Source organism: Babylonia areolata, chromosome 22, assembly GCF_041734735.1.
Source record: "Babylonia areolata isolate BAREFJ2019XMU chromosome 22, ASM4173473v1, whole genome shotgun sequence".
NCBI classification, from domain to species: Eukaryota; Metazoa; Mollusca; class Gastropoda; order Neogastropoda; family Buccinidae; genus Babylonia; species Babylonia areolata.
The window spans coordinates 26,797,175-26,812,174 of NC_134897.1; the positions used below are offsets into that span (position 1 = coordinate 26,797,175).

Genomic DNA, 15,000 nt, shown 5'->3' on the forward strand with positions numbered 1-15,000 from the left:
CACACAGGTACCTACAGATTTTCAATGTGTTCCTGAACATTCTCCAGGATGTTCTCCAGTCGATCCAAGGGGTCATAGATCTTGCGCTCTCCCTCCCCCTCCTCCTCCCCTCTGGACACAAACGTTGGGTCATTGCTTTCCATCATCATCATCATAACGCTGACATCATTTTCTAGCATTCATATTTGTACTTCAGTCAGTCTAATAAAAACAAACTGATCCTGTGAATCTGCTTATACCTCCTGTGTCCAATTACCCCTCCCACAACACAAAATAATCTGCTTTCTGAAGTACTTCAGTATGCATGTTCTACAACTAAACTGAACATGATATGGATTTGAAAAAAACACACACTTTCAAAGGAAGAATAAAAGAGAAAAAAACACACAAGCAAACTAAAGGTTAGCATTGTGGACCAATGGCTGGGTGGACACGGGTTCAAATCCCAGCACAGGTGGGTTTTTCAGCCCACAGCCCACAGCTCCTACCCAGAGTTGAGTGTGCTATGGGCTAAAATGAGAAGACTGGGACCACACAGGCGAGTATCATCCACAATACAGACGCATCTTTGTGTGTGTTGCTCTAATTCCCTGACCAACGCTGCAAGCCTGCATCTCTTGAGCCTGGTTACTACCGTGATATCATTATGACAGGAAGCGTAGAGTACGGCCATGCCACACAGCTGAGTGTTGGCAAATACAGGCCATTTTCAATGACATCATCGATCATGTCACTGGCTGAGTGTTGGCAAATACAGGCCATTTTCAATGACATCATTGATCATGTCACTGCCTGAGTGTTGGCAAATATAGGCCACTTTCAACAACATCATCGATCATGTCACTGCCTGAGTGTTGGCAAATATAGGCCACTTTCAACGACATCATAGATCATGTCACTGCCTGAGCACTGCCCAATAACTGAACAATCACCCCAACATCACTGACCCACACACAGACAGACATCACTGACCCACAGACAGACATCACTGACCCACACACAGACAGACATCACTGACCCACAGACAGACATCACTGACCCACAGACAGACATCACTGACCCACAGACAGACATCACTGACCCACACACAGACATCACTGACCCACAGACAGACATCACTGACCCACACACAGACATCACTGACCCACAGACAGACATCACTGACCCACAGACAGACATTACTGACCCGCAGACAGACCTTGCTGACCCACAGACAGACATCACTGACCCACAGACAGACATCACTGACCCACAGACAGACATTACTGACCCGCAGACAGACCTTGCTGACCCACAGACAGACATCACTGACCCACAGACAGACATCACTGACCCACACACAGACATCACTGACCCACACACAGACATTGCTGACCCACAGACAGACATCACTGACCCACACACAGACATCACTGACCCACAGACAGACATTGCTGACCCACAGACAGGCAGACATGACCCTACCTGAGGGTGCTGACGTTCCTCTGCAGTGCTTTACGCAGAACGTCGGCCACAGTCAGCCCCAAAGGGGGCGCCACCGTCACCAGGTCCTCCACAAGCTCCAGGGGCTGTCCCTCCACCACCATCAGCACCAACAGCTGACCCACCTGTGGCAGAAACACGGCGCACTGCTGTATTAAGGGTGTAGATATACATATGTCTGTGTCCCTACCTGTCACAGAAACATGGCACCCTGCTGTTTTAGGGGTGTAGATATACATATGTCTGTGTCCCCACCTGTCACAGAAACATGGCACCCTGCTGTTTTAGGGGTGTAGATATACATATGTCTGTGTCCCCACCTGTCACAGCAACATGGCACCCTGCTGTATTAGGGGTGTAGATATACATATGTCTGTGTCCCCACCTGTCACAGCAACATGGCACCCTGCTGTATTAGGGGTGTAGATATACATATGTCTGTGTCTCCACCTGTCACAGCAACATGGCACCCTGCTGTATTAGGGGTGTAGATATACATATGTCTGTGTCCCCACCTGTCACAGCAACATGGCACCCTGCTGTATTAGGGGTGTAGATAGACATATGTCTGCGTTCCCACCTGTCACAGCAACACAGCACCCTCACACCGCTGTGTTAGGGGTGTAGTGATGATGTAGATACTTGTACAGTGCCTATCCTCGGTCAGAGTCATTTGCACAACAGGCTGCCTACCTGGGTAGAGCCAACTGACGGCTGCTGTTGGGTGCTCAACATTCGCTTCCTGTGTCATTCAATCAGGTTTCAGACACATATACTCATACAGACCACCCATTTGAGGCCCTCTTCTTTTTTCTTGAATGATTGTGCTTTAATGAAATGTAAACAGAATAAGAGTTTAAATTCTTTCATAGGATTATGCATCAACTATATATCACCCACTATTACACCCACACACACACACATGAGAACTAAACAATGACTAATACACACACAAATGAGAACTAAAAAAAAAAGACTAACACACACACACACACACAAACACACACACACACACACACGCAGACCCTGACCTTGTGAGGATTGCCACACGACAGGTCGTAGTTCAAGCCATACTGCTGGAACTTGGGGTCAGAGGCCAGGAAGAAAGACTTGATCGTGTCGCTGTCCAGTGACTCCAGGTGGCGCTGCAAGGGCAACAACTCCTGCTCCGCCTTCTTCCACTCCTCCTCCAGTCTGAAATAACAAAGAACTCGGGCTTATGTTCCCACCTGTGACGATCACCTGGATTCATGTTCTGAACTGTGTCGTTCCTATCTATTCCTAGTAAAGTTTCAGTTTGTTTCAATGAGAAGTCAAAGCATGTGGACTGATCTATATATACTACATCACATCTGCTGTGGAAAAAAAAGGAAAAAAAAAACACAACAAGAATAAAAGAGTGGAAGCCTGATATTTGCATATCAAGAGAGGCAAGGCCTTCAAGACTCACTTGTGATAAATTACGTCCCCTAGCATTAATTACAGAGTAATTTCCCTTTTTTACTATCTGCACCAATACGTTTGCAAAATAAATAAAAATTCCATGCTTAGCAAAAGAAGTTCCTGTTTCAACAAAAAATAATAATAATGACTCCTCTTGTTGTTGTGTCAGAATAAGAGGTCAAAGTGCCAAGTTTAGAGAATACAAAAAATATAAATATAACAGTAAATGCAGTTTGCATATAATTAGGCTTCTTTTTTTATTTTTTTGTGCCCATCCCAGAGGTGCAATATTGTTTTAAACAAGATGACTGGAAAGAACTGAATTTTTCCTATTTTTATGCCAAATTTGGTGTCAACTGACAAAGTATTTGCAGAGAAAATGTCAATGTTAAAGTTTACCATGGACACACAGACACATGGACACACACACACACACACACACACACAGACAACCGAACACCGGGTTAAAACATAGACTCACTTTGTTTACACAATTGAGTCAAAATCAAAGAAGCATACAATGTGCGCACCCACATATGCACACACACAGACACCAGCATGCAAATGCACACACACACACACTCACACCAGCATACAAATGCACACACACACACACACTCTCACCAGCATACAAATGCACACACACACACGCACACACACACACACACTCAGAGAAACAACACACATGCAACACTTGCAGTCTCACAGACACCAATGTCCAACCATCAACACACAAAACGTACATACCCAGGTTCCACCCCAAACACACACACTTAATGCAGAAATACTTTCATTACCATGACTGATACAACGCCAACATTCCGTCAACGTGTTCAGCAGCTTTCTATCTTCAGAGACTTTCCTTCAGCTGTTGGTTCTATTTCATACCCTGTTCCTTGTCTTCCTTTCAACCAAGACATAATTTGTGATGATGATATTAGAAAGAAAAAAAAATATATATACATATATATATAGAAAGAGAGAGAGAGTGGGACACAGAGAGAGAGAGAGAGAGATAGACAGGACAGACAGATACAATTATATCATTATATAAAAGAACGGCGTACTGTGGGTCGTTGTCCTTTTTCTTCTTGCCTGTGGAGGAGTGACACACCTTGATGGCACGACGCACAATCTCCTGACGACACGACACTTCCAGCTGAAACACAGCAAAACAACACACCTGTCACTGACACAGACAACACAGTGACAACAGCAGGGAACACAGGCCTGTCAACCCCTGAGAAGACCTGAGAGTGACAGTTTCCTCATTTGAGCATAGCAAGCCAGTGTCAGCCAGCGGCTGTACCAAGCACTCCATCATCATCCCACTGGCATTCCGAAAAGAATAAAGAAATCAATGGTGTCTCCTTACCAGCGACAAAACAGGCAATGAAAGCAGCATTTTACTGCTGTTGATACCAACACTGAAACTACCAACAGAAGGTTCGATGACTGAAGGGGTGGCTGAATACAATGGGTACCGCATTTCTAACAATGAAAGCTATGGGCAGATATAGTCTGACCGAGAGTTTTTTCATGGTATGCTTAAGTAAAAAAAAAACAAACAAAAAAACCCCACTCACAGTCACATATAAAATAAACACAATCATACAAACACACACACACACACACACACAATCACACACACACACACAATCATACACACACACACACACACAAACACACAATTTTTTTTTAAGTCTACACCCACAATCAATGCTGTAGTCTGATCTTTATGTGCATTTGTGATGATTTTTTTTTTTTTTTAAATCATTTTTGTGATGCCTGGTTCTTTGGTGTATATTTTGACTGTGGTGAATGTGATGTATGTATTCTGCTGTGGTGTGGGCCATTGTGATGTGAGACTGAAATATTGCCTGTGGTGATATTTTGTACAGACTTTTATGTCACTCATTCTGAAACTTGTATATTTTATTGTAAAGTGCAGTGAGCCCCATTTGGAATGGGCGTACTGCGCTATATAAGCCTGCATTTTATCATTATCATGATATCATCTTTGAGGTGAGAGTTAACCCCACGACAACAAACCACTTCTCTCCCAGATCAACAAAGAACATATCTTGGGCGCAATAGCCATGTGGTTAAAGCACTGGACTTTCAATCTGAGGGTCCTGGGTTTGAATCTCGGTGACAGTACCTGGTGGGTAAAGGGTGGAGATTTCTCCATTCTCCCAGGTCAGGTCAACATATGTGCAGACCTGTTTGTGCCTGAACCCCCTTTGTGTGCATATCCAAGCAGGAGATCAAACACACATGTTAAAGATCCTGTAATCCATGTCAGCGTTGGGTGGGTTATGGAAACAAGAACATACCCAGCACGCACACCCACAACAACAGAGCACGTAAAGGCCCACTCATGTATATATGAGTGAACGTTGGAGCTGCAGCCCACAAATGAAGAAGAATAAGAATTGTAAAGCATATTGAGCCCCTGGGTGGGGGTAGTGCGCTATGTAAGCCTGCATTATTTCATCATTATTACATTATCTTTTAGCTGAGGGTTAACCCAACAAAAAATCACTTCTCTCCCAGATCAACAAAGAACACATCTCGATCCACATGCAGTTTCAGTACAGGCTGACAGCAGTGGGGGCTTTACCTGCAGGCTGCTGTCCCGACTGCAGGTGATGGCCGTGATGAAGGTGACAAAGTCTGGTGGCAGCAGACGCTGGATGAACTCCCCGCACGTCTCGTAGCGGTGGATCCACGCAGCCTGTCACAGTGAATGTCTTCAGTGAGTACAAGGGGAAGCGGGGGGACTCCTGTTATTTCAGTCACCTTCTATTTTCCATCACATAAATGTACAGAGATGATCTGATTAATGAGAGAGAGAGAGAGCAAGAGAGAGAGTGTGTGTGTGTGTGTGTGTGTTTTACTCTGTGTGTGTGTGTGTGTGTGATGATTGTGTGCATGTGTGTGTGTGTGTGTGTGTGTGTGTGATGTGTGCATGTGTTTGCACAGAAGGGGCTGGGAACAGGACTCGTGACCCACCCACACACAGAAAATAAGTCACATGCATACTGAGAAGGATACACCCCCTGAAGAAAAAAAAGCAACCACCCAAAACATCACAACAACAATAAAAATTTAAAAAAGAAGAAAAAAAAGAATGTCCTTCCTTCCTTCCATGGACTGACCACAATCACTTGTTGATTATTCTGTCCTATTTTTTCCCCTTCTTATCATTCAGAGCCTTCACTCAGGCTGAAAAGTACATGCCCTCTGACTCACTGAATCCAAGTACATGAACCCCAAAACAACTGAATTATTACATTACAACAGTAACTTCTATTCACTGACTAAAAAAAACAAAAAACAAAAACAAAAGGGAGAATGAATGAGTAAAGGAACAAATGAACAAGTGATGAAATAAAGACAGAAGGAAACAAATAAATAAAATGTCTAAAGAGATGAGAGATAGGAAGGCAGAGTGGGCACGACGACTCACGGCATTTTGAGGCGGGGCCTTCCCAGGTTTGTCCCCCTCCCAGAAGACCCGAATGGCCCACCCACAGTACAGAGAGCTGGGGTGTAGGAACCCACCTTTCTGCACGCACCAGTCATCACACACCAGTCATCATACATCACACACCAGTCATCACACATCATACACCAGTCATCACACATCATTCATCAGTCATCACGCATCATACACCAGTCATCACACACACACCAGTCATCGCACACCAGTCATCATACATCAGTCATCATACACCAGTCATCACACACCAGTCATCATACACCAGTCATCACACATCAGTCATCACACATCAGTCATCACACACACACCAGTCATCACACACCAGTCATCACACATCACACACCAGTCATCATACACCAGTCATCACACATCACACACCAGTCATCACACATCATACACCAGTCATCACACATCACACACCAGTCATCACACATCATACACCAGTCATCACACATCAAACACCAGTCATCACGCATCATACACCAGTCATCACACATCACACACCAGTCATCGCACACCAGTCATCATACACCAGTCATCACACACCAGTCATCACACATCATACACCAGTCATCACGCATCATACACCAGTCATCACACATCACACACCAGTCATCGCACACCAGTCATCATACACCAGTCATCATACACCAGTCATCACACATCACACACCAGTCATCACACACCAGTCATCACACATCACACACCAGTCATCACACACCAGTCATCACACAACAGTCATCACACATGTCAACCCACAACAATCACATTACACATGTCAACACACACTCTTGTGTTCTTTCCTTATGCTTTCAGTCTTTCAGTTTCAGTTTCTCAAGGAGGCGTCAATGCGCTCGGACAAATCCATATACACTACACCACATCTTCCTTGGCTTGTGATGTGGGGTCGTTGTGATGCACTCTGAACAGCTGATTTTTCTCTGTTTACACTTGCCGCGTGTTATTACAGTTGTTTTTTTTTCCAGAATTTCTCCGTATATATATATATATATATATATATACCTCTTTTCATGTCTTCCTGATTGATTTTGGTTTCTTTTCTTTTCTTTGTCTTCCTCTTGTTGTCACTGATATTTGATGTGTATAACTTATAATTTCATGATTATATTACTCTATATGCAACATATACCAATGTGTATGTGTGTGTGTGTGTGTGCGTGTATGCATGCATGTGTGTGTGTCTGTGCGTGTGTGTGTGCGAGTGCATGCATTCATGTGTGTGCGCAGGTGCATGTGTGTGCGCGTGTGTGTGTGTGGAGTTCCTCTTCTTCGACAGTGGGTACATTCACCTCTTCTGTCTCTCTCTGTCTTCTGTTGTCCGTGCATCTTATCTGTGTGTGTGTGAGTGTGCACGCGAGTGCGTGCCTGTGTGTGTGTGTGTGTGTGCGTGCATGCTTGTTTGTGTGTTTTGTATGCGAGCATGCGTGTGTGCATGCATGCATCCCTGTGAGTGTGTGTGTGTGTGTGCATGTTGAGTGAAGCCAGGAAGCTGTGCGGGGCGGTCAGTGAACCTTGTCAGGGATCCTGGTGGCCAGCTTCATGATGGTGTTGATGTTGGAGGCTGTCAGGTAGGGGTGAGTGTGTGTGTGTGTGTGTGCATGGTGAGTGAAGCCAGGAAGCTGTGCGGGGCGGTCAGTGAACCTTGTCAGGGATCCTGGTGGCCAGCTTCATGATGGTGTTGATGTTGGAGGCTGTCAGGTAGGGGGCCAGCAGGTCCTTGGGGGGCGTGCCCTCGTCCATCAGCCGCACGTAGTCTATGTCTGTCCACACATCATGTCCACATCATGTCCGCATCATATCCATGTGAAATGTTACACACATCATACTGACATATCTGCATCATGTCTGCATCATGTCCGCATCATATCCATGTAAAATGTTACACACATCATACTGACATATCTGCATCATGTCCGCATCATGTGCACATCATGTCCGCATCATAGATACACCATATCCATGTCAAATGTCAAACCCACGTTCTGTGGGTTATGGAAACAACACACACACACACAAATCGTATCCACATCACGTCCGCATTAAAGACACACCATATCCGGCCATGTCAAATGTCACACACACACATCATGTCCGCATCAAAGACACACCATATCCGGCCATGTCAAATGTCCCACACACACACATCATGTCCACATCATAGACACACCATGTCTATGCCAAATGTCACACACGTATCCACATCAGACAGGCGCTACAGCCGAGTGATTGAAGCGTTGGACTTTCAATCTGAAGGTCCCAGATTCAAATCTCAATCTCAGTAACGACACCTGGTGGGTAAAGGTTGGAGATTTTTCCCATCTCCCAGGTCAACATAATATGTGCAGTCCTGCTTGTGCCTGAATCCCCTTCATGTGTATACACAAGCAGACTATCAAATGCGCATGTTAAATATCCTGTTATCCATGTCAGCATTCAGCGGGTTATGGAAGCAAGAACATACCCAGTATGCACAGCCCTGAAAACAGAGCATGGCTGCCTACATGGTGGGGTAAAAATGGTCATACTCGTAAAAGCCCACTCGTGCACATGTGAGTAAATGTGGGAGTTGCAGCCCACGAGCGAAGAGAAGAAGATATCCACAACATGGCCACACCAAATCCATGTCAAATATCAAACACACGCTCCAAGGGATATGGAAACAAGAAAATACCCAGCATGCACACCCCAGAAAATGGAAGTCTGGCTGACTACATGCTGTGGGTAAATAAACAAAATGGTCATGCACATAAAATGTTACTTGTGTGCACTACTGAAACCTGATTGAATGGCAAACACCACACACACAACCACACTTCCATCACCCCCTTCACACACGCATATAAACACAAACTCATACATACACACACATCCTTCCCTGCACACACACACACACACACACACAATCACTCGTCCATGCACACACACACACAACCCCCCCCTACCCCCTGAAACCCCCCCACAGCCTCCCAAAAACCCTCCAACACCCACCCACAAACACCCTACCACTCGCCACAGTCCTCAGTTTCTTCAGCAGCTTGGCGTGGTCGGCAGCAGACAGCCCACACAGGGGGCGCTGTTCGTCGTGCCCCTCCAGCAGGCTGAAGAGGTAGAGCAGTCGCGGGTGGTCGCTGCCCGACACGCTGGGGTACACGTGGGTGTAGAGGCGTGAACAGAACTCCTGGGGCCGCTCTCTCAGGGTGTCCAGCATACCCAGGCGACCCATCCTGGATTTGACCTCCTCCGTCGAAAGTCTGCGCGTGCACAGGTGGAGAAAGGTCAGCGTTTTGGTGTGGGTGTGTGTGTATGTTTTGGTGTGGGTGTATGTGTGTGTGTGTGTTTTGGTGTGGGTGTGTGTATGTGTGTGTGTGTGTGTGTTTTGGTGTGGGTGTGTGTATGTGTGTGTGTGTGTGTGTTTTGGTGTGTGTGTGTGTGTGTGTGTGTGTGTGTGTGTGTGTGTGTGTGTGTGTTTTGGTGTGGGTGTGTGTGTTTTGGTGTGTGTGTGTGTGTGTGTTTTGGTGTGGGTGTATGTGTGTGTGTGTGTGTGTGTGTGTGTGTGTTTTGATGTGTGTGTGTGTGTGTGTGTGTGTGTGTGTGTGTGTGTGTGTGTGTGTGTGTGTGTGTGTGTGGACACTAAAAAAAAAACACACAACAGATAACAGCAATAAATCAAGAATACATGAGAGGGATATCAGAGTTTTGGATCACACACACTAACACACACACACACACACACACACAGAAGACAGAAGACAGTGAGAGAGAGAGAAGAGGTGAACATACCCACTGTCGGAGAAGAGGAATTCGAGGTGAGCCATGTAGACATCCCACAGAGGTAACTTGTACCTGTCTGCCAACACCACCGCCATGCCGTACACCTCTTCCTCACAGCTCCTGCGCACACACACACACACACACACACACATGCATACACACACACACACACAGATATATACACAACACACACACATATACATACACGTACAACACAACACACATGCACATACACACAAACACGCACACACACACATATACTCAACATACACACACCACACTTACACACACAAACACACACATAACCACACACTTGCACATGCATGTTACAATGATAACAATAATCGATAGCACATATGTGGCACAAACTACCCATATGATGAGCTCTAAGTGCCTCACATAAAACAATACATATACAATAGTGCATAATGGCATACCTCTACCATTACGCAGAACCATGAACTATAAAAAAGTAACATATATATGTGTACCTATATGCCAAGACAATACTACAAATTGCAGACAGGAACAATCACACACACACACACAAACATACACACACACACACACACACATACATACAGACACACAAAATACACATTAAGTGATAAAACACATACAAAACACATACACACTTAAAAATACACAAAATATACACACAATCCTTTTAAGGTAATGTTTAAAAGCCACCCAAGTCAAGTTATTCCTACTTTATTTTGTACCCAACCTTCCATCCACACACACACAGGGACAATCCCCCCACCCCCCTCCACCACCACCCACACTCACACACCCCCACAGTGACAACCCCCCCAACACACACACCCACACACAGCGACACCCACTGCACCCACCCCCACACAGTGACAAATCCCGCCCACCACACTCACACACAGTGATACCCCACCTACACACACACATAAACAATCCCCCCACGACCCCCCCTGGCCCCTCCCCTCACTACCCACTCACATAGCCAGGCCCAGAATGGTCTCCTTCTTGTAGTCGGGGTCTGAGGCGAACCTGTCCACATCCACACCTGGAGCCAGCCTCTGCAGGCCCTGCGCTTGCCTCCACTCCTCCACGCCCCCCCGACTCCGCCCCATCAGGGACACCACCCCCTCCTCCACACCCCCACCCCACTCCTCCCCCGGGTGGGCGGCCAGGTGGTGGGTCACCAGGTGTGACAGGCGGGCAGGGGGGTGGAGGTAGAGGGGGGCAGGGGCGGGTCGGGGGCAGGGTCGGAGGGCGGAGTACAGTTGGAGGGTGTAGTACCACTGAGCCACCTCCAGCGCCAGGCCCGACTGGGGTATGGCGCTCAGGCACCGGTCTGCCGCCTCTCCCTGAAAACAGGAGGTTCTGGTTCGGTTCCAAGTTCCTCAAGGAGGCATTGCCGTGTTTGGACAGACATATATATATATATCGTAGTCAGGTCAGGGGCATAGCCCTTGCTACTGGTACCATGTAACCCAGTACTACCTGCCGCATGTGAAGTCTCCCAACGACGGACCAGGCAGAGGAGGAAACCTTTCCCAACGGCTGTGAAGGCGGAAGAGGATGACCAAAGGGCAGGGGGAGCTCTTATCCTTGGCTGGAAGTTCCCCTAGGAGACGGAGCTCTGAAGAAAAAACCTGCACCTGCCGAGGCCGTCCTACATGTGGCAGTATCTGCACCTGTGGGACTGTGAGCGTCGGTAGGCGAGAGAGTGGGGAAGGGACTGCACAACTCCTCCTCACTAAAAAAAAAGTCACCTGTGCTGGTCAGGCAACCAGGCTAATGTCAGAACGACAAGCTAGCCCTTCAACACCCAGCTTTCCCAAGATGGAGAAGTGGTAACGGGGACAGGCAGAGGATGCTGCTGGCAGTTCCTAGTCACGACTATGCACGCATGCGGCTGTGGGGTGATGGTCATCCGCCGCAGACTGGGGCAGATGCGGCGCCCGTATCCTCCCACAGTGTCAGAGCAGCCCATTTTAGGGACAGCACTGCTCTCCCCACATGGGGAAGGGGAGATAAAAGGATCCCCAAACAAACCCTGCCTCACCTAATACCTAGTAGGAAACCGCACCTACTTGGACATCCAACAATAGCGGTCGAAAACAACAGAAGAAAAGAACCAGGAGTCATGCCCTGACTCTGGGTGCCTGGAATGTTCGCACCCTCTTAGACAGAGACAACAGACCAGAAAGACGCACAGCGCTCATTGCTCATTAATTTTTTTCATTCATTTGAAGAGGATGCCTGCCCTGTCACACTGATGGGCTGACAGGTCTGGTTGATGGTGGGAATATATTCCAGTGAATAACAATAAAAAGAAAAATACCAAAAGAAAAAAAAAGGAACTGGTCAATGTCAAAGTCTGAACATTATCATTATTATCATTGATGAAATGACTATGATGATTCCCGTTATCAATGCTTTTTTTGTTGTTTTGTTGTTGTTTTTTTGAGGATCATCCAGTCTCCTATTTCCCCCACTAACTTTTAAATATTATTCTTCAATGGGTCCTCTATCCTCCTAGTCCTATATACTCTATTCACAATGATAGCTAATAATCTATTGTTGTTCATAATCTGTGTGCTGTTTTCCTTCACAGTGACACAAAGAACGACAAAGAGGACTGATGATGAAAATGATGACGACGATGACAATGACGATGATGGCGATGACGATGCAGACACTGACCTTGGGCAGAGACAGCAGGTAGGCCAGACCCAGGGCCGTATCCCGCGGCAACCACTGCTGACCCAGCTCCAGCAAGGCTGTGACACCAAGGACCACACTCATATCACTGCTCTCCTTTCACTTTCTGCCTTAAGCCTCTGTTACATGCTACACTGTTTTTTGGGGGGAGGGGTGTTATTTGTTTGTTTGTTTTATTGGACATGAATGCATAACTGACAAATCAAGAACACACACACACACACACAAACACACACACACGCGCGTGTGCGCGCACGCATACATTGACAGACACGCACATACACACACAATACAAATGCACAGACACACACACTCAACGGGACACACACATTCAAATGAGATGATAAACTGAGGTCCCATGTGCAGCATGCAATCAGCGCATGCAGAAGAACTTCATACACAGAAATTTGTTGTGACAAAAAAGTAATACAAAATATACTCACACACCCTCATACACACACACATGCACACACGCAAACACACACACACACACACACACATACACGATACATACACATTACAAACACACACTCACATATATACACACACAAACACCCAACCACACAGCCAACCACACACATACACACACATACTACACATTCACACACTCACATACATACCCAAACACATGCACAACCACGCAGCCTTCACAAACACCCACACATACCCTCACCCCCCCCTCCCTACACACACACACACACAGAGCCCCCAACACCCACCTTCCTCAGCATGGTCACACTTCTCCCCCTCGGTCAGCATCTCCTCCAGACGGGCCATCCTCAGCACGCTCTGGCTCAGACTGCTGCCTCCTTCCACCCTGTCCGCTATGTCTCCATAGTCTATACTGCCCTGTTCACAGCAACAACAACATGGTGTGGTGATACCATCTTCAGCACACTGTGACTCACACTACCACCCCCCTCCACCCTGTCTGCTATGTCTCCGTAGTCTACACTGCCCTGTTCACAGCAACAACAACATGGTGTGGTGATACCATCCTCAGCATGCTGTGACTCACACTGCCACCTTCCACGCTGTCTGCTATGTCTCCGTAGTCTACACTTCCCTGTTCACAGCAACAACAACATGGTGTGGTGATACTATTCTCAGCATGCTGTGACTCACACTGCCACCTTCCACGCTGTCCACTATGTCCCTGTAGTCTACACTGCCCTGTTCACAGCAACAACATGTTGTGGTGATACAATCCTCAGCACACTGTGACTCACACTGCTGCCCCCCTCCACGCTGTCCGCAATGTCTCCGTAGTCTACATTGCCCTGTTCAAAGCAACAACAACATGGTGTGGTGATACCATTCTCAGCACGCTGTGACTCACACTGCCGCCCCCCTCCACCCTGTCTGCTATGTCCCTGTAGTCTACACTGCCCTGTTCAAAGCAACAACAACATGGTGTGGTGATACTATCCTCAGCACACTGTGACTCACACTGCTGCCACCTTCCACGCTGTCCGCTATGTCTCCATAGTCTATACTGCCCTGTTCACAGCAACAACATGGTGTGGTGATACTATCCTCAGCATGCTGTGACTCACACTGCCACCCCCTCCATGCTGTCTGCTATGTCCCTGTAGTCTACATTGCCCTGTTCACAACAACATGGTGTGGTGATAATATCCTTAGCACGAGCACGCTGTGACTCACACTGCCGCCCCCTTCCACGCTGTCCACTATGTCCCTGTAGTCTACACTTCCCTGTTCAAAGCAACAACAACATGGTGTGGTGATACCATCTTCAGCACACTGTGACTCACACTGCCGCCCCCCTCCATGCTGTCCGCTATGTCTCCGTAGTCTACATTGCCCTGTTCAAAGCAACAACAACATGGTGTGGTGATACCATTCTCAGCACACTGTGACTCACACTGCCGCCCCCCTCCACGCTGTCCACTATATCTCCATAGTCTATACTGCCCTGTTCACAGCAACAACAACATGGTATGGTGATACCATCTTCAGCACGCTGTGACTCACACTGCCACCCAATCCATGCTGTCCGCTATATCTCCATAGTCTACACTGCCCTGTTCACAGCAACATGGTGCGGTGATGGC

General features: G+C 47.0%; 1 protein-coding gene across 2 annotated transcripts in view; it reads right to left on the bottom strand.

Annotated features, from left to right (window-relative positions):
- LOC143297455 (NBAS subunit of NRZ tethering complex-like) overlaps window positions 1-15,000 on the bottom strand; it is a 78,886-nt gene that overhangs the window by 9,097 nt on the left and 54,789 nt on the right. The window contains exons 42-54 of one of the 2 annotated variants that reach the window (XM_076609845.1): window positions 14,386-14,425; window positions 13,645-13,734; window positions 12,908-12,984; window positions 11,195-11,565; window positions 10,232-10,342; window positions 9,455-9,702; window positions 8,093-8,211; window positions 6,398-6,496; window positions 5,549-5,662; window positions 3,993-4,084; window positions 2,514-2,676; window positions 1,465-1,607; window positions 16-111 (exon numbers count right to left, since the gene is read on the bottom strand). In XM_076609845.1, coding sequence (XP_076465960.1) covers window positions 16-111; window positions 1,465-1,607; window positions 2,514-2,676; window positions 3,993-4,084; window positions 5,549-5,662; window positions 6,398-6,496; window positions 8,093-8,211; window positions 9,455-9,702; window positions 10,232-10,342; window positions 11,195-11,565; window positions 12,908-12,984; window positions 13,645-13,734; window positions 14,386-14,425 — 1,763 coding nt within the window. Of the gene's footprint in view, window positions 1-15; window positions 112-1,464; window positions 1,608-2,513; window positions 2,677-3,992; window positions 4,085-5,548; window positions 5,663-6,397; window positions 6,497-8,092; window positions 8,212-9,454; window positions 9,703-10,231; window positions 10,343-11,194; window positions 11,566-12,907; window positions 12,985-13,644; window positions 13,775-14,385; window positions 14,426-15,000 lie in introns of both variants that reach the window. The other variant, XM_076609844.1, reaches the window with a different exon arrangement.